Raw genomic sequence first — 21,404 nt, 5'->3', positions numbered from 1 at the left:
GGGAGTCTCACTCTGTCGCCCAGGCTGGAGTGCCGTGGCGCGATCTCAGCTCGCTGCAACCTCTGCCTCCCGGGTCCAAGCAACACTCGTGCCTCAGCTTCCCAAGTAGCTGGGACTACAGGCACGCACCACCACCCTGCTAATTTTTTGTATTTTAGTAGAGACGGGGTTTTACCATGTTGCTCTGGCTGGTGTCGAACTCAAGAACTCAGGCAATCCACCCGCGTTGACCTCCCAAAGTGCTAGGATTACAAGCGTGAGCCACCATGCCTGGCATGCCTGGAGAATCCTTTGCCTGAGGTTTGGGGTCTACTAGAAGAAACTGGAAAGAGAGGTGATGGGTGGGCAGTGCTACTATGTCAGACCCCCAAGAAGAGAGGCCACACCAGAGCACACCATCCAGGCAGCCACCAAGGCCAGTTCTCATCATTGATTTGTTCAGCAAGGGCAGCCATTCTAATATCAGGCCTTTGCCCTCACCCAGGACTTCTAGAGTGGGCAGGGTGGTGGCCTGGGCATGTTGGTCTCACTGCAGAAGATGCTGCTGGCCCAGTGTCAAAGACTGAAATAGCAAATGCCTAAGCTAGGAAGGAGCCCAAAAGAATGAAGGCTGTGTCTCCCCTGACCCCACACCCCAGGGGGCTGGTGAATTGCCACTGTTGGGTCTTCCTGGTGTTTACAGCCAAATCTCCAGCACGGGGAACGCCCATGTCCAGGAGCCCACTACAGCCAAGCCTATCTGGTACTCTTGTCCGGGCCTCTGGGAGACTGGGGTGGGGACTGGGTGGGTAGGTCAGCGCTCTGGATCTGGAGAACATAACTGGGTGAGGATCTTTTTCCTCAGCCTCACCCCCAGTACTGGGGCCTATCCCTGCTTTCCCAGCCACTACTCTGAGAGGTTCAGTCCCACTACTGCCAGGAAAAACAGCCTAAACAGAGGGTCATTATCCCCTTGGAATAATTGGGGGGAAAGGGAGGCTAGGAGCCTTCAGTATGCAGGCTGAGCCGGAAGGAATGAAAGGAAGAGATCCTGAGGTCTTATGGAGGCCCTAGCTTAGCTTTACCGTGCGGAAGGTCTGCTCAGTGACAAGCCTCAGGCCCACTCTTCCCTAGGGAGACTTCCAGAGTGGCCAGGCCGCCAGGAGACCACTACCCGGCTTTCTCCACCCCTAGCTCCAATGGGGCTCAAAATATGGGGGTCGTCCTGGCTTGGCTGTAGTGGGGTACGGCGGTGGAAGTTCCCCCGTGGCGCGGGCCGCCTGGCCGCCTGCCTGTTCCCCCCGCGAGGGTGGAACCCATGCCCTTACCCGCGGCGCGTGAATACGAAGGGGGGCACAGCTCGGCCCCGAGGCCGCACCAAAGCTTGCTCAGCTCCTGCTGCCTCTGAGCCGCCGCCTCCGGCCGCCGAGGCGAAGGGCCACAGGCCCCGAGCTTTGGACCCGCTGGCGCCCATGTCAGGGCCGCCGGCGCATGGCGGGCCCCGCGGCCGCTCTGCTCACAGCGCAGTCCGCTCCACCATAACCTGCCCTAGCCGCTGCTCGCAGGTGCCGCCGCCGCCGCCGCCGCCTTCCGCAGGCTCTGCTGTCTCCACGGAAACCTCACTTCCGCTTCCGCACGCTGCCCCCTCTGATTGGCTGTTACTCAAGGCGTGGGGGACGGGACCAATGGGCGCCCTTAGATGCTGGGCATCCGAGCATGCGTTACGAGATCTCGGGTCCCAGCAAGCTGCGATCTGACCGGCTGTGACAGTTCCCACGGAGGAAAGTGGTGGCCGTGAGTCCTCCCGCTCTCTTGGGTGTATTTGGAGGCTCCGACGTCCCCCAACACCTGAGTTCAGGCCTAGCAGGCCTTCTCAACCACCAATCCTCAACCAGCACTTCAGGGCCTAAGGCCAGACCGCTGGGTGCCCATCTGGCTTCTATTTTCACAGCTGTATTTTTGCGATTGCCACGCTTATGTGAACTAACAAAGTTGAAGGAAAATTAAGGAACTGGCCAGATTCACATAGTTATATTCAGGTGTGAAGAACTTCGAATTCAGAGTTTTCAAACCCAGCAGAGTCCATGCTTTAATGAAAGCAAGAATTGTTAACAGCTATACCCTCGGTGCCATGAGCAGTGTCTGGTCCACGGTGGCAGCTCAGTATTTGGTGAAGGGGTTATGTCACACCTTCTCCCAGAGCGTGGTGTGTGTGTGTGTTGAAGGGATGGTTTCTCGGTTTTTTTTGGTTTTGTTTTGTTTTTTTGAGATGGAGTTTCACTCTTGTTGCCCAGGATAATGTGCAGTGGCACGATCTCGGCTCGCTGCAGCTTCCGCCTCCAGGGTTCAAGCGATTCTCCTGCCTCAACCTCCCGAGTAGCTGGAATTACAGGCATTCACCACCATGCCTGGCTAATTTTTTTTTTTTTTTTGAGACGGAATCTCGCTCTGTCGCTCGGGCTGGAGTGCAGTGGCCGGATCTCAGCTCACTGCAAGCTCCGCCTCCCGGGTTCACGCCATTCTCCCGCCTCAGCCTCCCGAGTAGCTGGGACTACAGGCGCCCGCCACCACGCCCAGCTAGTTTTTTATATTTTTTTTTAGTAGAGACGGGGTTTCACCGTGTTAGCCAGGATGGTCTCGATCTCCTGACCTCGTGATCCGCCTGTCTTGGCCTCCCAAAGTGCTGGGATTACAGGCTTGAGCCACCGCGCCCGGCCGCCTGGCTAATTTTTAAAAAAATTTTTAGTAGAGACAGGTTTCACCATGCTGGTCAGGCCGTCTTGAACCCCCAACCTCAGGTGATCCACCCGCCTTGGCCTCCCAAAGTGCTGGGATTACAGGCGTGAGCCACTGCGCCCGGCCTTTTTTTTTTTTTTTTTGAGACGGAGTCTTGCTCTATCGGAGTGCAGTGGTGTCATCTCCACTCACTGCAACCTCTGCCTGCTGGGTTCAAGTGATTCTCCTGCCTCAGCTTCCTGAGTAGCTGAGACTAGAGGTGCCCACCACCACGCCCAGCTAAATCTTCTTTTGTATTTTTTGTAGAGATGGGGTTCGTCATGTTGGCCAGGCTTGCCTCGAACTGCTGGCCTCAAGTGAGCTGCCCGCCTAGCCCACCCAAAATGTTGGGATTACAGGTGTGAGCCACCATGCCTGGCCAGTTTCCCTGAGTTCTTTTTTTTTTTTTTTTTTGAGACGGAGTCTCGCTCTGTCGCCCAGGCTGGAGTGCTGTGGCCGGATCTCAGCTCACCGCAAGCTCCGCCTCCCGGGTTCCTGCCATTCTCCTGCCTCAGCCTCCCAAGTAGCTGGGACTATAGGCGCCCGCCACCTCGCCCGGCTAGTTTTTTGTATTTTTTAGTAGAGACGGGGTTTCACCGTGTTAGCCAGGATGGTCTTGCTCTCCTGACCTTGTGATCCGCCCGTCTCGGCCTCCCAAAGTGCTGGGATTACAGGCTTAAGCCACCCCGCCCGGCCAATTTCCCTGAGTTCTAACTGCAGTCCATTCTTGTCTCCACCACAACCTGAGCCCCAGGGAGCTGAGTGATGACTGAGTATATATGCATACTACATCTGCTTCACAGAGTGGTCCATGGTGACTTTGCAAGACACCTGTGAGCCTGTCCATAACCCTTGGCAACTTCTGGCACCATGAGGGGCAACTGCAGCTCTCCACCTATAATAAAGAGTCCAGGCTGGGCAGGGTGGCTCACACCTGTAATCCCAACACTTTGGGAGGCCAAGTTGGGAGGATCCTGGGGAACACAGGAAGACTCATAAAAACTTTGTATGTATAAAAGATTCCAACAGTAGGAGGATCTTTAAATCTTTATTCAGCCAATTCCCTTAGGCCCCAGGCCCTGACGATGACTGTCACCCCTACCCCTTTCCCCATAGGAGGCATTCAGCTGAGGCCACCACACATTACATACATTCATACACTTCATGAAAAATACCTGAGGGAGAGACCCTGGCTTTGATTAGCAAATAAGGTATGAACCTGGGCCAGTGCCCACATTTACACAGACCCTGGCCCAGGGACATCCTCCTCATATGAGGCATTAAGGCACTTGATGCACTGTGAGCCAGCACTCCCTGACCTCAGGGTGTGTGAGGAGTTGGCACTGCAGAGAGAAACCAAGACTCTTCCTCAATGCCTGTCTTATTCTGAGCACCTACCCTTAGCTCTGATAAGGATATCCTGAGACCACATTCAAAATCCAAAACCTTTCCCCATAGATGAGGGCCCTCACCCCTGCAAACATGACCCTGTTCTGTTTGTAGCATCTCCAAGATTCTCACTTCTGAGACACAAATTGAGGAGACTTCTGTCTGCTCCACTCCTGCTGCAGGCCTGGAGCAGCTTCTCAGGGCAGCCCTGGCCCACCAAGGCCCAGTAATGAGGGGCAGAGGGGTGCAAGGGGTGCAGAGCCATACCCGGCTATACCCACAGGTGGACACAGGGGGCAAGCTCCTTCGCTGTTCTCTGGGCTCATTCCCCCAGCAGAGGAGAGCCTCCACGCACACTCATTCCACAGGCCCCACTGGCCCTGTCACACTCACACGGCATACACTTGGTGCTGCCTGCTCTCCGCCTTCCACCTGGGGGTACAAGAGGTCACCCAAGGGGGCAGGCGTGCAGGGCCTCTTGGATCTTCTGGCGGCAATAGGAGTACTTCTGCAGGATCTGGCGGAGGTGCTCCTCCTCCTCCCGCTGCAGGATACGCAGGAAGTTATGTAGTTCAGGCATGCTGAAGGCATCCCACTGCAAGGGGCGAAAGGGGAGTGTACAGGCTGCAGAAGGGATGGCCAAGTCAGCAGACCCTCCCCAGAGAAGACTAGCACCTCATGTTCACACAAGCTAGGACTAGGCTTTCTGATGTCAGGCTTTTGGCTGAATGATCTCTGCTAGGATCCCTGACAGCAGTTTGTATGGAAGATGGGCCCTACAAAATGGTCACCTTACTGAGGCAACCAAATCAGATGTTCCCCAATTACCTGTGGACAGGTCAGGCATATTCTAATTCCACTCCACAGGCCTAATACCTTGGAGCCAGAAAGCTTCCAGGTAAAAAGTCTGAAGGGGGCCTCCTCATGTCATTAGATGGACTCCTGCATCTCCATATTTTCCACACCAGGAAAGACCAAAGCACCAAGACAATTCTTCCTGGCTTCTTGGGACAACCCTAGGCTTTGGCACGAGTGGTCTGGAAGCCTTTGCTTTAGTTACAATGCCTATACACTCCTGGAACTGTTTTGCAGGGCTTGTCCTCCAGCACAATTCCTCCTTCAAGCCTTACTGTAGCTACAGCCCCTCAGTCCCATCTAGTGACAACCAAGAAACTAAGGAGAACTATGTACTCACGTTCACCTCCCCAGAGTCATTTTCCTTCAGGACGAAGCTCAGGGCCTTGTCACTGGGCCCTGCCAGGAGCCGCAGCCGCAGGGGCTGCTCATCATCCAACAGCTTCCGCAAGTACACTGTGAAGGGGAAGTAATGATCAGAGACAGGGCCAGCTGCTCAGCCCTTGCATGCACAGGTGCATGTGTATATACTCTCACATAGAGCAGGGTGGGGTGGGAATCCCACCTTGGCCATGACGCTCAGCCCGCTCAAAGAGTGCAAACTTGCGGGGGTCATCCACCACCAAGAACTTTCGCAGCAGGGCCTCAATGACTTCACGTGCCCTTGTGCGTGACAGCACATGCAGGTGCTTGACAGCATCCTTGGGCAGGTAAAAGGAAGTGCGGCGCCTGACACTTGTGCCCCGTCCTGGGCCCCGCCGGGCATCCTGCAAGGAGGGTGGCTTCTTGCTGGAGGGCACAGAGACAGGGCGCACCAGCTTCAGCTGAACCTTGATGAAGCCTGTGTAAGAACCATCCTTGTTCTAAAGAAATAGAGAAATCAAACAATAGTAGGTTCCAGGTGAGATGTCAGTCTACTTGGGGCTAGGCTGGGTATGCACAAATTACTGCTTGGGCCCACCCAAGAAAACCTCAGTTGTGACCCTCTGGGTATCAGGCACACAGCTGGGTACCTGTTCCTCCCCACACTCCTTTCCTGCACAGTCAACTCACCAAGCTCATGAAGAGGTTGCTATTGATCTGGGCATTGTACTCCTTGATCTTCTGCTCAATCTCAGCTTGAGAAAGGTCAGGTGTCTCCCACTCCACGGGCTCGTCCTGCAAGATGGGCCAGCATGGACACAGGGCCCTTGAGGAACCCAGAGCTTCTCTGAAAAATGGCTTCTGGGGCAGTCCTTAGAAACTGACTGCCTTTGGCCCCCCTGTCTCTGATGTATCTATACATAGCTGCCAGCTGGTGCCCACCCTGAACCCACTACTGCTCCTGGTTCTGCATGCTATGGGTGGATAAGGGAAAGGCAGAATCATTTGGCTTCTCTCTGCTGCCTGCCTAGGGCCTCAGCACTGAATGTAGCCCTAAGGATACCACAGAAGCAGGGGCAACTGAAGGAGCATGGCCAGGGGACAGGAGCAGGTGAGGGACTCTGAAGAGGGACTCTCATTTAAAGTAAAATCTGGCTGGGTGTGGTGGCTCACATCTGTAATCCCAGCATTTTGGGAGGCCAAGGTAGGAGGATCACTTGATCCTCAGGAGTTTGAGACCAGCTTGGGCAACATAGCAAGACCTCATCTCTACTAAAAAAAGAAAAAAACAATAGCTGGGTGTGGTGGTGTGTGCCTGTAGTCCCAATTGCTCAGGAGGCTGAGGTGGGAGGATCGTTTGAGCCCTGGAGATTGCAGCTACAGTGAACTATTATTGTGTCATTGCACTCCAGCCTGGGGAACTGAGTGAGACCCTGCTTCAAAAAACAAAAAACTAAAACAGGCTGGGCATGCTGGCTCATGCCTGTAATTCCAGCACTTTGGGAGGCCAAGGCGGGTGGATCACCTGAGGTTGGGAGTTCGAGACCAGCCTGACCAACATGGAGAAACCCTGTCTCTACTAAAAATACAAAATTAGCCAGGCGTGGTGGCACATGCCTGTAATCCCAGCTACTTAGGAGGCTGGGACACGAGAATTGCTTGAACCCGGGAGGCGGGGGTGGCAGTGAACTGAGATCGCGCCATTGCACTCCAGCCTGGGCAACAAGAGCGAGACTCGGTCTCGAAAAAAAAAAAAAAAAAACGGTAAAATCACACCTCAATTGCACATTCTGATCACAGCACCCTAGTTGAGTTGGAGTGAGGGTTTGTCCTGGAGAAAGCAGCCCATTTTTATCCTCTGCCCCAGCACAGGGCCATGACCCACTGCAGGTGAGAAGAGTGGAGAGTGGTGCACATCAGTAGTCCAGCCACCAGTGGAAAGAGTAGTACTTGGAGCCAGCTCTCCACGTCTCATACATAATGAGAAAAATCACTGTGACATGATGTTTAACCTTGACCCAAGCTGCACATAAAAGCAGCTTTAGGCCAGGCTCCAATCTGCCAGAGGTACACAGGAAGCTTCCTGGTGGGTTTCTGCACCTGCCAGTGCTGTCCGGGGATTTGGCCGAAAGATTTTTTTTTTTGAGACGAGGCCTCACTCTGTCGCCCAACCTGGAGTACAGTGGCTGGATCTTGGCTCACTGCAAGCTCTGCCTCCTGGGTTCAAGCGATTCTCCTGCCTCAGCCTCCCGAGTAGCTGGGACTACAGGCGCACGCCACAACACCACCCAGCTAATTTTTGTATTTTTAGTAGAGATGGGGTTTCACCACGTTGGCCAGGATGGTCTTGAACTCCGGAGACCTCAAGTGTTCCACCTGCCTTGGCCTCCCAAAGTGCTGGGATTACAGGCGTGAACCACTGAACCTGGCCCAAAGATTTTTAACTCCACCACTCACTCCCCATCTCATCTAGGGACTAGATTCTTGCCGGAAGGGTGGAGTGTGGGACAGGGCAGCCAGGCCTCTGAACTGACTTTCTTCTCCCAGACTCCCTTGGTTGGCCCCACTGCATCAGCCTAACTTCCTGTTGATGTCAGACAGGCCCTAGTTAGAATGGGAGTGTCACAGACACAGCTAAGCTCAGCACTGACCAATATTTTGTCCCAGAAGAATTCCCACACGGTTTCCTGTAGAATGATCTTGTGCCCAGCCCAGGAGAGCCAGGGTTCTCCCTGACTCTGCCCTGGAGTCCCCTTAAGCGCTTAAACCATCTGATGGGGACAAATGGAGAGGACAGATGAGGGAGCAGGGTGGAGCCTTTTAGCAGAATGCTCCTCACCCAGAACCCGCTGCTATTCTGCAGCCAGCAAGGATGTGGGGCTGAGAACTGAGGCCAGGGCCTCACAGGAAAAAGGTAAAGGGGGAGGGGTGGGAACTGAAGCTCATTTGCTTCCCCAAGTATCCAAAGGTCTCCTGGATGGAGAACAGCATTGGAGTGAAAACCCCAGCACAAACCTTACTGGGGACAGTGGGCAACCTTGTCGGGTTAGTAAAAACAAATGGTGTGGCCCTGGAAAAAATGAGGGCCAGAGGCTATGAATAAAGCAGTGGATGTGTTTATTCAGTACACCAATGGGAAGAAGCACCCAGATGGGAGGAGTACTAGGGGTAGGAGAAATGCCAGGCAGATTCTAGTGCCAGGGCAAGAAGGAAGATCACTTTGTTTGCAGAACAGGGAGGGCACAAGGATGGCTCTGAGCTCCTACCTAAGAATGAGAAAGCTTGCTCCTTCTTCCCTTCCTGGATGACCCAGGAGCCCTGGGTTGGGATGCAGTGACCTCATTTCCAGCCCCTTCCCTTCTGGAAATGAACCTCCCTATCTTCACTCAGAAAACAAGGGACTTGGACTAGAGGCACTACACAGCCCTTCCAGGATTCTAAAGGAGGAAGAGTTTCTTCTTCTGTTTCCAAAGCTGCCTGCTAGAAGAGGACTTCAACAGCCATCCCAGTTGGACGCATAGCAGGACCATGGAATTTCCCTTCTGCACCATAGGGACCCACCCTCCACTCTACCACTGTCCATGAAAACTGTTTTTGGTTTTGTTTTTTTTTTTTTTTTGTTTTTTTTTGAGACGGAGTCTCGCTGTGCTCCCAGGCTGGAGTGCACTGGCGTGATCTCAGTTCACTGCAAGCTCCGCCTCCCAGGTTCACGCCATTCTCCCGCCTCAGCCTCCTGAGTAGCTGAGACTACAGGCGCCCGCCACCACGCCCAGCTAGTTTTTTGTATTTTTTTTTTAGTAGAGACGGGGTTTCACCATGTTAGCCAGGATAGTCTCGATCTCCTGACCTCGTGATCCACCCGCCTCGGCCTCCCAAAGTGCTGAGATTACAGGCTTGAGCCACCGCGCCCGGCCTGGTTTTGTTTTTTGAGACGGAATCTTGCTCTGTTGTCCAGGCTGGAGTGCAGTGGTGTGATCTTGGCTCACTGCAATCTCTGCCTCCTGGGTTCAGGCAATTCTCTGCCTCAGCCTCCCAAGTAGCTGGGATTACAGGTTCCTGCCACCAAACCTGGCTAATTTTTTGTATTTTTAGTCGAGATAGGGTTTCACCATTTTGGCCAGGCTGGTCTTGAACTCCTGACCTCATGATCCACCCACCTCAGCTTCCCAAAGTGCTGGGATTAAAGGTGAGCCACTGCGCCCGGCCTAAAACTGATGGTTTTATTTTACATACGACTTGGGACTTCTCAGCCTCCTTTTCTTTCTTTCTTTTTTTTTTTGACAGAGTCTTGCTCTCTCGTCCAGGCTGGAGTGCAGTGGCCCGATCTCGACTCACTGCAACGTCCATCTTCTGGGTTCAAGTGATTCTCCTGCCTCAGCTTCCCCAGTAGCTGGGATTACAGGTATACAACACCATGGTCAGCTAATTTTTTTGTATTTTCAGTAAAGACAGGGTTTTGCTATGTTGGCCTGGCTGGTCTTGAACTCTCGGCGTCAAGTGATACGCCTGCCTTGGCCTCCCAAAATGCTGAGATTACAGGCATGAGCCACCAAGCCCAGCCTTCTTTCTTTTTTTTTTGAGACAGAGTCTTACCCTGTCACCCAGGTAGGAGTGCAGTGGCGCGATCTTGGCTGACTGCAACCTTTGCCTCCTGCTTCAAGTGATTCAGTCTCCCAAGTAGCTGGGACTACAGGCACACACCACCATGTCCGGCTAATTTTTGTATGTTTAGTAGAGACAGGGTTTCACCATGTTGGCCAGGCCGGCCTCGAATTCCTGATCACAAATGATCCGCCTGCCTCGGCCTCCCAAAGCATTGGCATTAGAGGTGTGAGCCACCGCACTTGGCTTCCTTTTCTATTTTTGAGACAGTCTCGCTCTGTCACTCAGGCTGGAGTGCATTGGCACGATCTTGGCTCACTGCAATCTCTGCCTCCCAGGTTCAAGTGATCCTCCTGCCTTACCCTCCCAAGTAACTGGGATTACAGGTGTGTGCCTCCGTGGCTAGCCCTCCTTTTCAATTGGTTAGTGTCTTGTGGTTTTCCCACCTTCCCACAGTGGAAAATGGCTCAGGACTGAGTGACATGAAGACAAGCCCAGGGGTTTACGCTCAACCCTTGCACCCAAGCTCTGGGCTAAGATTTTGGGGTGCTGAGCACTACCCCTTTTGTAAGGAATTTTGTAAAATTTTATCCAAAGCATCACTCACAACTCCACTTTCTTCACTTAAATAAGGATTTCCGCCCCATTGCTGCCAGGCATACTGAGCTTCACAGTCCCTATTTCTTTTTCCTGGTGCCTGGGCCTGGTTCTCTGAGCCTGGTGGTCACACCCATGGCATCTGGCACAGAGTTCTCTAATAATGGGGATACCTAGGAGGTTCCGAGACACCTTACAGTCCTGGGTTAGTAACCTGGATCTCTTTCCACCTCTTTAGGCATTTTATAATCTACCCTTCCCCCTTCTTGTGGGTAAAGTGCTCCTGAATGCTTATGGTCCAAAATAAGACTTCTTTCCTATCCATTTCCAAATCTTTCTCCAGATCCACCCTAGAGGAAGGGATCAGAATCTTTCACATTCCAGCAGCTGGTGACAGGCCAGAACAGGGAAGAGGTGAGGGCTCAGCTGGCTCCATAAAGGAGTGCAAATGGAGGAGCAGGATCTCTCTCTGCCTCTCAGTTTTCCTAAACATACTTCTCAATTCCTGGCGAGGACTCCTCCCTCTCCACTTCCTCCCCTAGTCTCCCCAAGGAGGGAGCAGGAGCATCTGAACGCGGAAATCGAGGTGCTAGTCCAGACTGCTCGGTCGACTTTAGTCATAGCTTGATAATGCCCGGCTCAGGTCTACCACAAGCCACACAGCTGCTTTCCCTGTTCAACCTGTCTGTGACAGAAACCATGGGGGCCCAGGCAACCAGTATCGAGGCGGTGGAATCGGGGTCTTACACACGGTTCTGCGGGCAGGCCACCGGCCAGGACACGCGGGGAGCCACGTAGCCGGGAGGGTGGGGCTGCCCACCGACCCAGGACGCGGCAACGGACCGGGGAGGGCGGAGCTCCAGCAATCGCCTCCCGCCCCCCGCCGGCACCCCCGGGCTCCCACCTGGTCCCGGCGCGGCCTGCGCGCTAGCGAGGTTCGCGCGGTGAAGTACTGCTCGAGCTCCGAGTCCGAGTCCTCTTGGCTGCAGTAGCCACTGCTCGTCGTGCTGCTCCAGGTCATCTCGAAAGAAGGCGTCTCCGCCTCGCCCATCGCCGCACCCGCCCGTCCCCCTGGTCCCGCGCGTCCGTAGCCGCCAACCACCGCCCCGGTCGCGTGCGTGCGTGTACGCGTGTCAGTGTGCGCGTGCGCCCGGGCCAGCGCCGCGCCGCAACCGTTAAGACTGAAACGTAGATCGCCGGGATCTAGCTCTTGTGTCATTGGGGGAGGAACGCCGGGGCGGGGACACGCACACTTAGCCCCGAGGAATGACCTCATCGCTCCGGCAGCTCCACTCAGAGACCCCACCTACCACAGGGAACCGGGCGGGTGCCAGCGTCCGCGCAAGCGCACAAAGGTGGCCTCTGGCCGGAGGCGAGGGCGGGAAGGTGCGGGAAGTGCGCGTGCGCGGAGCCTGCGTCCGCCTTGGCCGGGGTCTGCTAGCGGCCGGGGTCTGCTAGCAGCCGGTGGAGGCCTTGCGGAGCCGGCAATCCAGGCACCCCTCTCAGCCCTCGCTCAGAATTAGCCTCTCTCTGCTGCCGGGAAATCGGCACTTAGAACGCTCCTTGCGCGCAGCACCCAGGCAGTCTTCGAGAATGCCTGCGCTGTGGCCTGCCCGTCCTCGCCCTTCCCATACGCCCTCGGCCCCGCGCTCACCACGTTCGTGTCCCGCTCCACCGCGGGTTCCCAGCCCAGGTCCCGGGGCCCGCAGCAGTCCAGGCAGACGAGCGCGCGGCAGCGGTAGTGGCAGGTGAACTTGCAATCTGCAGAGAGGCCTAGCCGTGAGGTGGAGGAGCCCCAGGTCGGGGAAATGTCCCGGAGATTGAAGGGAAGCCCCAGGAAGAGGGCCGTTGCCCGCCAGGCTCCGCAGGCCCGGCTTCAGTGTTTTACCTCACACTGCTATGCGGACTTTAATGTTGGCCACCCTGGGTGTCTGGAAACCGGCCGGAAGGCCACAGCAGAGGCCTGCTCAACAGTTGGGATCTCTGTCGCCTAGCACAGAGCTTCCCCTTTCCTCATTGGCAATTAAAAAAAAAAAACCCAAAAACCGGAGTCTTGCTTTTGTCACCCAGGCTGGAGTGCAATGGCGCGATTTCGGCTCGCTGCAACCTCCGCCTCCTGGGTTCAAGCGATTCTTCTGCCTCAGCCTCTCGAGTACCTGGGATTACAGGCGCCCACCACCACGCCCCGCTAATTTTTGTATTTTTAGCAGAGACAGGGTTTCACCATGTTAGCTAGGCTGGTCTCAAACTCGTGACCTCAGGTGATCCACCCGCCTCGGCCTCCCAAAGTGCTGGGACTACAGGCGTGAGCCACCGCGCCCGGCCCTTCATTGGGAACTTCTATGGAATACATCTGCCCATTTACTTGAAGGAAAAACTAAACACCTTTAACCTACCTCTGCCCTCTGGTTGTCATCTGTCTGTACTCCCCTCAGACCAAAACATTGGTCTCTATACACGCTAATCCTTCGCCTTCACTCTCCCATCTACCCACTTCAGCCAGGCTTGCCTCTCCCTCCAGGAAACTGCCCAGGACAGGGTCCTCAGCGATCTATGTGCTGCCAAATGGAATGCAGTGTTCCATTCTCCATTCTCACCCACTCAGCATCATTTGAAGCTTGCTCCCTTTGACTCCCAGGGGCTACACTGCCACTTTTCCTCCTACCCCCCTGCAGCTCCTGCTCAGCTCCTTTGCAGATTCTGACTCAACTTCCGTATCTCATGATGAAGTCTGGGCTCAGTCCTGATCGCTGGCCTGGTCTGTCTACACAGTCTTCTGCCCCAGATCCACAGCTGAAACACTGACCTAAACCCTCAGATTAGATCCTCCGTGCCAGTACCTTCACTAGGATGTCTAAAAGACGTTTCAAGTGAACATGGCCAAAATTTAATTCCCTTTTCTTCCACCTCACTGCTACCCTTGCCCAGCTTCCTCTTTGCAGCAAAAATGGCCACTATGCTCCCGGTTACTGGAAACAAAAACCCAAACTTATCGTTGATTCCTCCCTTGTCTCTACCTCTGATAAACATGCCCAAATCATCCTGCTTCTTATCTCTATGGCCACTTTATTTCTCTTTGAGAATGCTGCAGTGTCCCAGCCTTTTTCTTCCTTCCTTCCTTCCTTCTTTCTTTCTTTCTTTTTTTTTTTTTTTTTGAGACAGTCTCAATCTGTCCCCAAGGCTGGAGAGCAGTGGCGTGATTTCAGCTCACTGCAACCTCTGCCTCCTGGGTTCAAGCAATTCTCCCACCTCAACCTCCTGAGTAGCCGGGATTACAGGCACCCGCCACCACGCCTGGCTAATTTTTTTGTATTTTTTAGTAGAGACGGGGTTTCACCATGTTGGCCAGGCTGGTCTTGAACTCCTGACCTCAGGTGATCCACCCGCCTCGGCCTTCCAAAGTACTGGAATTACAGGCCTGAGCTACCGTGCTCGGCCCTTGTTTATTCTTTGTATTCTGTCACAACTTTGTGCTCCCCCCAGCTGAATTTGTGATGTCCTCTTGTACCAGATGAGAGGGTCTCCATGCACATACAGACCTGGGACACCATCTATCCACTAGTTCCTAAATAGGTCAGAGCACTGATGCTCAACCCAGACTCCATGTTACAATACTTTGGGGATTTAAAAAAATTTACTGCTGCCTAGAGTCCACTCCCAGCAGCTGATTCAATGGGTCTGAGGTGGGATCCAGGCTAGAGGGTGGGAGGGCTGTAAAAGCGCCCCTGGTGATTCCAGCTGGTGTCTAGCTAGGGGAGAGCAACCTTTGCTTGCTGACGATTCCCAGGGGTGCAGAAGGACTGCTGGGTGTGTGGCTGCCTTCCATATTTTAGCTTCTGATTCAAGGGTATTTGCTAAATACTCAATAAAACTCCTGCTTGCAGGGGGCACACCCAAGGTTCTAACTTTTTCCAGGCTCCCTCCCATAGGTGGGTAACTTCCCTTCACCCCAAAGGTTCTGGAGGGGGTCACAGTGAGTGAATGTTTGAGAAGAGGCAAGCCTGGGAAGATGGACTCCGAGGACAGTAGGCACAAACCCTTTCTCAAGAAAGGCCAAGGCATTTTAAAGATAAGAAACTTGAAATCAGCATATTTTTACATATAAGCTGCCACCTCTGCTCATCTGTGCCCCATATACGAGTGGAGTGCGACAAGGGATAAACCATTTTCGCGCACTCTTCAGCGATGGGGCGAAAGTAACGGACCTAGTCCTCGGGAGCTGTCCCCACGGACCACCTCTGCCGCGACTTGACCCGCGGCGACGGCGCTGCCCCTTGGCTGCCCCTTCCACTCTCGTAGGCGCGCGGGGCCCGCTACTCACGCGCGCACTGCAGGCCCTTGCGCACGACGCCCCAGATGAAGTCGCCACAGAGGTCGCACCACGTGTGCGTGGCGGGCCCCGCAGGCTGGAAGCGGTGGCCACGGCCCGGGACCAGCTGCCGTGCGGGGTTGCACGCGGTGCCCCGCGCGATGCGCAGCGCGTTGGCACGCTCCAGCCGGGTGCGGCCCTGCCCAGCGCGCCCAGCGGGTGCCAGCTCCCGCAGCTCAATGAGCTCAGGCTCCGCCGACATGGCCCGGTCGGGCCGGTGCTTCGCTGGCTTTGGGCGCTAGCAAGAGCGGGCCGGGCGGGGCCACAGGGCGGGCCCCGACGTCAGCACCGCCCCCAGGATCTAAGCTGGGAGGCGGGAAGGAGCTGAGGAGAGCCGTGCAATGGAAACCTGGGTGCGGGGACTCTGGGGCCCGAAGGCGGGGCTAGGCGCGCTCTCGCAGAGCCCCCGCGTTGCCCTTCCTTCCCTCCTTCGTCCGCTCCACACACCCCACCCCGGACGGCCACAAAGACGGCGACCGCAAAGCACCACACGGAGATACCCGTGTTTCTGGAGGCCAGCTTTACTGTGCTAGAGGAAGAGGGTCCCCACATCCGGCCTTCGCCCTCCTGGCCCAGTTTGCTGAGGCAACGCACTTGGCCTGCCCACCAGGTGGGGCAGGAAGTCTCGAGCCTTCCCTTGGGGTGGGGAGGAGGGGGATGGGTCAGCAGCTTTACCGCCGGCTCTGCTCTCCACTGCGGAGACTGGGGCTCCGGCAGAGGCTGGACCGTGATCTTGAGGTTCAGGGGTGCATTCTGGGTGGATTCCCTTGGCATAGGTGGTTGGCCCTCAGCAACTGCAACCCTCATTTGGCTCTGTCACCCTGGGCTGCCAGGACACAAGTCTTTCCATGCTTTTCCCAGTGCTTGACTTGGCACTCCCTGCAGGCAGGTGGGTGTTGAGGATGGCAGTGCATGTGGGGGATGTGGCAGTAGGACTTAGGGGTCCAAGGTCCTAGGATACCCTCACCTGCAGCAATACCACTCATTCTGGCATCGCGAGCAGCGCTTAGAAGCCTCTGCACTGCAGTAAGCACAGCGGGGCCGCTCTGGAGCCACTGCCTCTAGCACATCCAGCCTGTAGGTCTCAGCCCACCTGGGGAAAAGTCAGGAAGGTCTGACTGGCCCTGGAAGGTGGGGGCATCCCTGCCCACATCCATGCCTCCTGCATCCCATCCACTCCTGCCAGTTCCACAGGACTTACCTTTGTGCCTGCAGCCGCAGGTCCTGCTCTGAGGGGCTGAACACATGTTGGAGCTGGTGCTTGGCAATTGCCTGCCACTTGCCTCTGTTTTCTCGCTCCAGCCGCTCCCAGATTTCTGGGATCTAAGGAAAGGAGTGGAGAGTGGCAGGAAGGTGCTGGTAAAGTAGGACAGTGGTCCTGAGGAGCTAACTTTCCAGTGTCTACCTGTTCCAACACCAGGTCCTTCTTAGGGGGCTGGGTTTCAGTCAGGGCCAGATGGGCCAGGAAACTCTGCAAGTGGGCCAGGTTGGGCAGCTGGTCCAGTAGTGTGTCTGTGAGGAAGGCCCGAAGCTGCAAGAGTGTCCAGTGGAGGCCAGTGTGATGCAGGTGCTGGCCAGGGGGCCACGGAAAAGGAAGGGGCTGGGTTGGGCTGAGCATGCCTGTGGGGGTCCATGTCCCACTAGCTGGTGTGTCACCTGAGGCCCAAGGACTGAAAAGAGCACGGGGGTTGAGGTGGGTGGGCAAAGATAAACAGCAGGGACAGGGTCAGGGTAGGATGGGGAGGGCGGTGCTGGGGCTGTGGGGGCTGGTGCAGAGGGAGTCCGACCTTGAGTAGCTGTCCCTTGGCAAAACTTGTGAGGCAGTAGCGCGCCTGGGCCTCAGGGCTTAGCAGCAGGTTGTACAGGGCTATCCACACTTGCCCGTCCAACTTGCTCAGCTTTTGCTGCTCTGAGGGGGCCACAGTATGCCAACGGCTGCCCTCGAACTGCTGCAGCTTGCCTGGGGAGAGGAACCAGCGCACTGGGTACAGGCATTGCATTCTCTTCAAGTGAGCCAGCTGTGGGGGCTGGGAGACTGACCACTGCCTGGGAATGGTGGGAGAACCTGGGCCACAGGACTTGCCCAGGCTATAGTGCTGCTGACCCCAGAGCAGAGTGAGTCTCAGTAATGGACACATGGGCCTGGCCTGCTGCAGAGCTCAGGTCTAGGCCAACCTTGGCTGAGGCATCCTGGTATCCTCAGATGGGCTTGGGGACGGGGTTTGTCTTCGTGTGTGCAAACTGCCCCCTCTATCAAAAAGATATCCTGAAGCAGTAGCCTGGGGCTTAGGCTGGTGTGGGAGGACCCTACCTCCTTCCCGCCGGTTCCAGGGACTATGCTCCAGCAGTTCCACCAGGAGGCAGGGCAGGTTGTGTGTGCTAAGCATACGGCTCAAGGTGCTGAGAGAGAGGCTAGGGGCAGGGACGTTGTGAAGGAGGTGAGCAGAGGCAGGCTACAGGCCCAGTCTTTCAGCCCTCCACGGTAGGCCCAGGCCCAGTCGGACTGCCCACCTGTCCACACAGTCTGTGATGTAGCGCAGTACTGAGAGGGCCTTCAGTGCAATCTCAAATTCCATCAGCTCTGCCTGCTTCTGCAGCTCCTGCGAGGTCACACAGTGTTCATGCTGGGCTACTCTTGCCTGTGCAGGCTCTGGGGAACCCAGACCTAGGCTTTCACAATCCTAGGTAACCTCAACCCACCTGCATGGGGTTGCTGTCCTGGGACCCCTCCCCTTCAGGGGGGCCACCACAGCCACTCCGGGCCACCAGCAGAGTCAGTTTGCGGTGGCAATAGTCTACCAAGTCCAAGACAGTGTCTTCTGCTGACTCACACACCTCCTGGGGAAAGGGGGAGGGAAACTTTCTGTGTCTGATGCCCTCCCCACACAGATACAACCTCCCTTCCTGCCAGGCCCTGACCTGAAACTGTGGCCCATGGGCAGAGATAGTCCCTCACCTTGTGGAAGAACACTGTCTCCAAGAGGTTGATGATGGAGGCCTCGTGGTGCACCTGACAGACAAAGAGAGGGACAGGGCCTGTGGTAGGGATAGGGGCTACCAGCTCCCCTCCCCAGTCCAGAGCCCTCTGAAGGAGTGGGAGGAGGTATGAACCAGGGGCCCAGCTCACCACCATGTAGATGGGAAAGGTGTTCTGGGGCTTGAAGTCCTCCACCCTGCAGAGCACGGGGAACACCTTCTGCTTCCACATCTCCACTGCGATCAGCTCCTCCACCAGCGTTGGGACCTTTGAAGGATGGGGTAAAGGACAGGGATGAGATGGGCCTACCTTTGCCTGGCAACCCTCCCATCCCCAGCTGGGCTCAGCTCAGCCCAGATCTCCCCAAACACTGCTGGGCCCCTAAACTATCCCAAACCCCATGGCTATCCTTCCTGACTTTTCTCTTGCATTTCGGACCTTCGTTTCCAGCTGCTCCCAACACCTCTGTGGATGTCCCTCATGCTTATGTGACTGGCTCCTGCCCAGTTCCCAGACTGCCTTGCCCTGCCTGCACCTGCCCCCTTATCCTCTCCCCGCCCATTCAGGCGTCCCTTTCAAGTCAGCCCTTCTGCTCATGCCCTCCCTCTTGTCCCTGTCCTGTGGTTCTCTAAGGCTCTTTTTTTTTGTTTGTTTGTTTTTTTTTTTTTTTTGAGACGGAGTCTCGCGCTGTGTCACCCAGGCTGGAGTGCAATGGCGCGATCTCGGCTCACTGCAAGCTCCGCCTCCCAGGTTCACGCCATTCTCCTGCCTCAGCCTCCCGAGTAGCTGGGACTACAGGCGCCCACCACCACGCCCGGCTAGTTTTTTGTATTTTTAGTAGAGACGGGGTTTCACCATGTTAGCCAGGATGGTCTCGATCTCCTGACCTGGTGATCCACCCGCCTCGGCCTCCCAAAGTGCTGGGATTACAGGCTTGAGCCACCGCGCCCGGCCTCTCTAAGGCTCTTGTGTGCCTTGGCCTCACTCTTACTCAGGACCCTTCACAGTGCCCTGTTCTTCTTATCCTATCCCCTTGTATGAGTTCCACCTTTCTCTTGCAAAGGAACTCTTTTTTTTTTTTTTTTTTAGACAGAGTTTCACTCTTGTCACCCAGGCTGGAGTGCAGTGGCACGATCTTGGCTCTCTGTAACCTCTGTCTCCTAGGTTCAAGCGATTCTCCTGCCTCAGCCTCCCGAGTAGCTGGGATTACAGGTGTGCACCACCATGCTCAGCAAATTTTTGTATTTTTAGTAGAGGCAGGGTTTCACCATGTTGGTCAGGCTGGCCTTGCACTCCTGACCCCAGGTGATCCACCCGTCTTGGCCTCTCAAAGTGCTAGGATTACAGGCATGAGCCACCATGCCTGGCTTTTTTTTTTTTTTTTTTTGGTCAATTGATATCTCAGGTCATCTGCTGGTGACACTCCCTGGTCCATGTTCCAGCCAGCCATCTCCCTGGTTTCTAACTTTCCCCTCTCATGTTAGGAAGGCTGCCTCCTTCTATGCCAAAGTTCTACTTCCAGTTAAGTTATCTCCCCTCCCTCCTGCCCTCCCCACCCCTTCCCCAGCCTTACAGTCAATTCACAGATGCCTTTAGCATTTGGGCCTTCCCCTCGAAGCCTAAGCTGTTTTAGGACCTACAGCTTTCTCCCTAATCAACTCATGCCCTGTACCCAGCCTGGTGTGCCAGAGTCCTGTCCAACAGGGACACAAAATGAAACATGTAACACATTCCTCTCTCCCCTTCAGGGAGGACAGGTGTACCAGGCCAGAGGGGAAAAGCACACAGGGGACTCCTGAGGGTTAGAGTAGGTGAGGTATGGGGGAAGGCAGGAACCCTGCCTGTGACCTCGGGGTACCTTCCCATGGGTGACCAGCAGCTCCTGAATGGGCTCGCCCTGGCTGATTGTGGCATCGAGGATGGCTTGCATGTTCAGCTTCTCCAGGTTCTCGTGCTGCTGGTTCCACCTGCCTCAGAGGGTGTGTAAGTGCATGTGGGTCCACGTGTGTGCATTTGGAGTGGGGATGGGGGCTGGATCCTATTGAAGCCTAACCTGATCCTGAGGGGACACAGGGGGCTCAGGAGCAATTATATTCCTGTCTCGGAACACTCTGCTCCCCCATTTGGGAGCCCCTCCACACTGGGCAGCCCCTCCCCCCATGTCAGGCTCCAGCTCCCCCACTCAGGGACAATGACTCCGTGACTCCGCCTGACCCGGGTGCCTCACCCTTCGGAACCCATCTCGCGTAGCGGGAAGCTGCGCAGACCCCGCACCAGCACTTCAGCTTCCCCGGGCAGCAGCAGTTCCAGGTCTCCCATATCGAGGCCGGGGTCCGGCGGATCCTGGGCAGCAGCCGGGGTGGGGATGCTGACACACTCGGGGACGACGGACCCCGACGGTGCCAAAGTCTGGGACAGGACAGTTGTGGGACGGTTGGGGAGCGTGAGTTCTCGCAGCCATGGAAACGGGTTAGCCGCGCCTGCGCAGTGCGGCCTGGGCTCCGCCCCTGGAGGTGGCTCGCGCCTAAATCCGGGCGGGTCTCCAGCCCGCCTCGCCTACGGGGCTGCCAATCGCCACAGTATTTGGATTCCCACAGCTTTCTCGCGATGTGGACCACGAGTCTCTCCTGAGCTCCAGATCCTTGTGGTCTGGACTCTGCCCTCGGACGCCAAGTCGGCTTGCACGGGGATGGGGGTAACCCCGACCCCACGAGCTCCTCCTGCGGCTGCGGCATCTTGACCCACCCGCTGCTCCACCTCCTCCTTATGGCTTCCTGGTTCCTCTGTTTCTCGCGTCCCGGCTCCATTAGTTGGCTCCTGAAATACTGCCAGGGCGCACGACTTCTCTCCATCCTCCCTATGTCCAGACTGTCATCACCTGTCGTGGGTTAACTGCGGCAGCCTTTTCTGTAGACTTACTTCCACGCTTGATCCTCACGGACAGCCCCGGAGCCTTAAAAGTGTGTATCAGGCCGGGCGCGGTGGCTCACGCCTGTAATCTCAACACTTTGGGAGGCCGAGGCGGGCAGATCACTTAAGGTCAGGAGTTTGAGAGCAGCCTGGGCAACATGGTGAAACCCTGTCTCTATTAAAAGTACAAAAATTAGGCCGGGCGCGGTGGCTCAAGCCTGTAATCCCAGCACTTTGGGAGGCCGAGACGGGCGGATCACGAGGTCAGGAGATCGAGACCATCCTGGCTAACACGGTGAAACCCCGTCTTTACTAAAAAATACAAAAAACTAGCCGGGCGAGGTGGCGGGCGCCTGTAGTCCCAGCTACTTGGGAGGCTGAGGCAGGAGAATGGCGTAAACCCGGGAGGCGGAGCTTGCAGTGAGCTGAGATCCGGCCACTGCACTCCAGCCTGGGCCACAGAGCGAGACTCCGTCTCAAAAAAAAAAAAAAAAAAAAAAAAGTACAAAAATTAGACAGGTGTGGTAGCACACACCAGTTGTCCCAGCTACTCGGGAGACTGAGGCAGGAGAATCGCTTGAGCACAGG

General features: G+C 55.8%; 3 protein-coding genes across 11 annotated transcripts in view; all 3 read right to left on the bottom strand.

Moving 5' to 3' along the window:
• The window catches only part of TUSC2 (tumor suppressor 2, mitochondrial calcium regulator), a 4,433-nt gene extending 2,830 nt beyond the window's left edge, over positions 1-1,603 (bottom strand). For 2 of the 3 annotated variants that reach the window (XR_003118068.1, XM_025375311.1), the window contains exon 1: positions 1,308-1,603. Coding sequence is in view for 2 of the 3 variants with exons in the window: in XM_025375311.1 (XP_025231096.1) it covers positions 1,308-1,453 (146 nt within the window). In the remaining variant the exon portion in view is untranslated. The remainder of the gene's footprint in view (positions 1-1,307) is intronic. The other variant, XM_025375310.1, reaches the window with a different exon arrangement.
• Positions 1,604-3,784: 2,181 nt separating this feature from the next.
• On the bottom strand, positions 3,785-15,263 carry RASSF1 (Ras association domain family member 1). 6 transcript variants are annotated; one of them, XM_025377216.1, is made up of 7 exons: positions 14,882-15,263; positions 12,215-12,321; positions 11,465-11,866; positions 6,052-6,156; positions 5,564-5,861; positions 5,339-5,454; positions 3,786-4,738 (listed from the first exon to the last, which is right to left on the bottom strand). In XM_025377216.1, the coding sequence occupies exons 1-7, from the start codon at positions 15,129-15,131 to the stop codon at positions 4,592-4,594; spliced, it is 1,425 nt and encodes a 474-aa protein (XP_025233001.1). In that variant the 5' UTR covers positions 15,132-15,263; the 3' UTR covers positions 3,786-4,591. The 6 variants fall into 6 exon arrangements, with proteins under 6 accessions (XP_025233004.1, XP_025233007.1, XP_025233001.1 ...); XM_025377219.1 differs by lacking the exon at positions 11,465-11,866 and having other exon boundaries at positions 3,785-4,738; positions 6,052-6,169; positions 12,216-12,321; XM_025377217.1 differs by lacking the exon at positions 11,465-11,866 and having other exon boundaries at positions 12,215-12,333.
• Positions 15,264-15,432: 169 nt separating this feature from the next.
• ZMYND10 (zinc finger MYND-type containing 10) lies at positions 15,433-20,386 on the bottom strand. Of its 2 annotated transcripts, XM_025375690.1 has the most exons (12): positions 20,134-20,386; positions 19,765-19,873; positions 18,057-18,173; positions 17,886-17,939; positions 17,630-17,767; positions 17,441-17,529; positions 17,241-17,341; positions 16,717-16,889; positions 16,335-16,460; positions 16,131-16,252; positions 15,897-16,022; positions 15,433-15,808 (listed from the first exon to the last, which is right to left on the bottom strand). In XM_025375690.1, exons 1-12 carry the CDS (start codon positions 20,223-20,225, stop codon positions 15,733-15,735), a joined length of 1,323 nt encoding a protein of 440 aa, XP_025231475.1. In that variant the 5' UTR covers positions 20,226-20,386; the 3' UTR covers positions 15,433-15,732. The 2 variants fall into 2 exon arrangements, with proteins under 2 accessions (XP_025231475.1, XP_025231476.1); XM_025375691.1 differs by lacking the exon at positions 17,241-17,341 and having other exon boundaries at positions 16,717-16,975.
• Positions 20,387-21,404: the final 1,018 nt, after the last annotated feature.

Source organism: Theropithecus gelada, chromosome 2 (genome assembly GCF_003255815.1).
Source record: "Theropithecus gelada isolate Dixy chromosome 2, Tgel_1.0, whole genome shotgun sequence".
In the NCBI taxonomy this organism is placed as follows: domain Eukaryota; kingdom Metazoa; phylum Chordata; class Mammalia; order Primates; family Cercopithecidae; genus Theropithecus; species Theropithecus gelada.
Note: the sequence above shows the minus strand (reverse complement) of the source record. Positions and strands in the feature narration are given on the sequence as shown.

What these genes read in the sequence shown, in the direction of transcription:
- RASSF1 (XM_025377216.1), bottom strand. Translation starts at nt 15,131, where the DNA reads ATGTCGGCGGAGCCTGAGCTCATTGAGCTGCGGGAGCTGGCACCCGCT. An exon ending in CAAGGGCCTGCAGTGCGCGC is followed by an intron (nt 12,322 to 14,881) that starts GTGAGTAGCGGG and finishes GCCTCTCTGCAG; the next exon opens with ATTGCAAGTTCACCTGCCAC. An exon ending in TGGAGCGGGACACGAACGTG is followed by an intron (nt 11,867 to 12,214) that starts GTGAGCGCGGGG and finishes TCCCTGTGGTAG; the next exon opens with GTGGGGTCTCTGAGTGGAGC.
- ZMYND10 (XM_025375690.1), bottom strand. Translation starts at nt 20,225, where the DNA reads ATGGGAGACCTGGAACTGCTGCTGCCCGGGGAAGCTGAAGTGCTGGTG. An exon ending in CCAAGGGACAGCTACTCAAG is followed by an intron (nt 16,461 to 16,716) that starts GTCGGACTCCCT and finishes ACACTCTTGCAG; the next exon opens with CTTCGGGCCTTCCTCACAGA. An exon ending in CTGCGGCTGCAGGCACAAAG is followed by an intron (nt 16,023 to 16,130) that starts GTAAGTCCTGTG and finishes ACTTTTCCCCAG; the next exon opens with GTGGGCTGAGACCTACAGGC.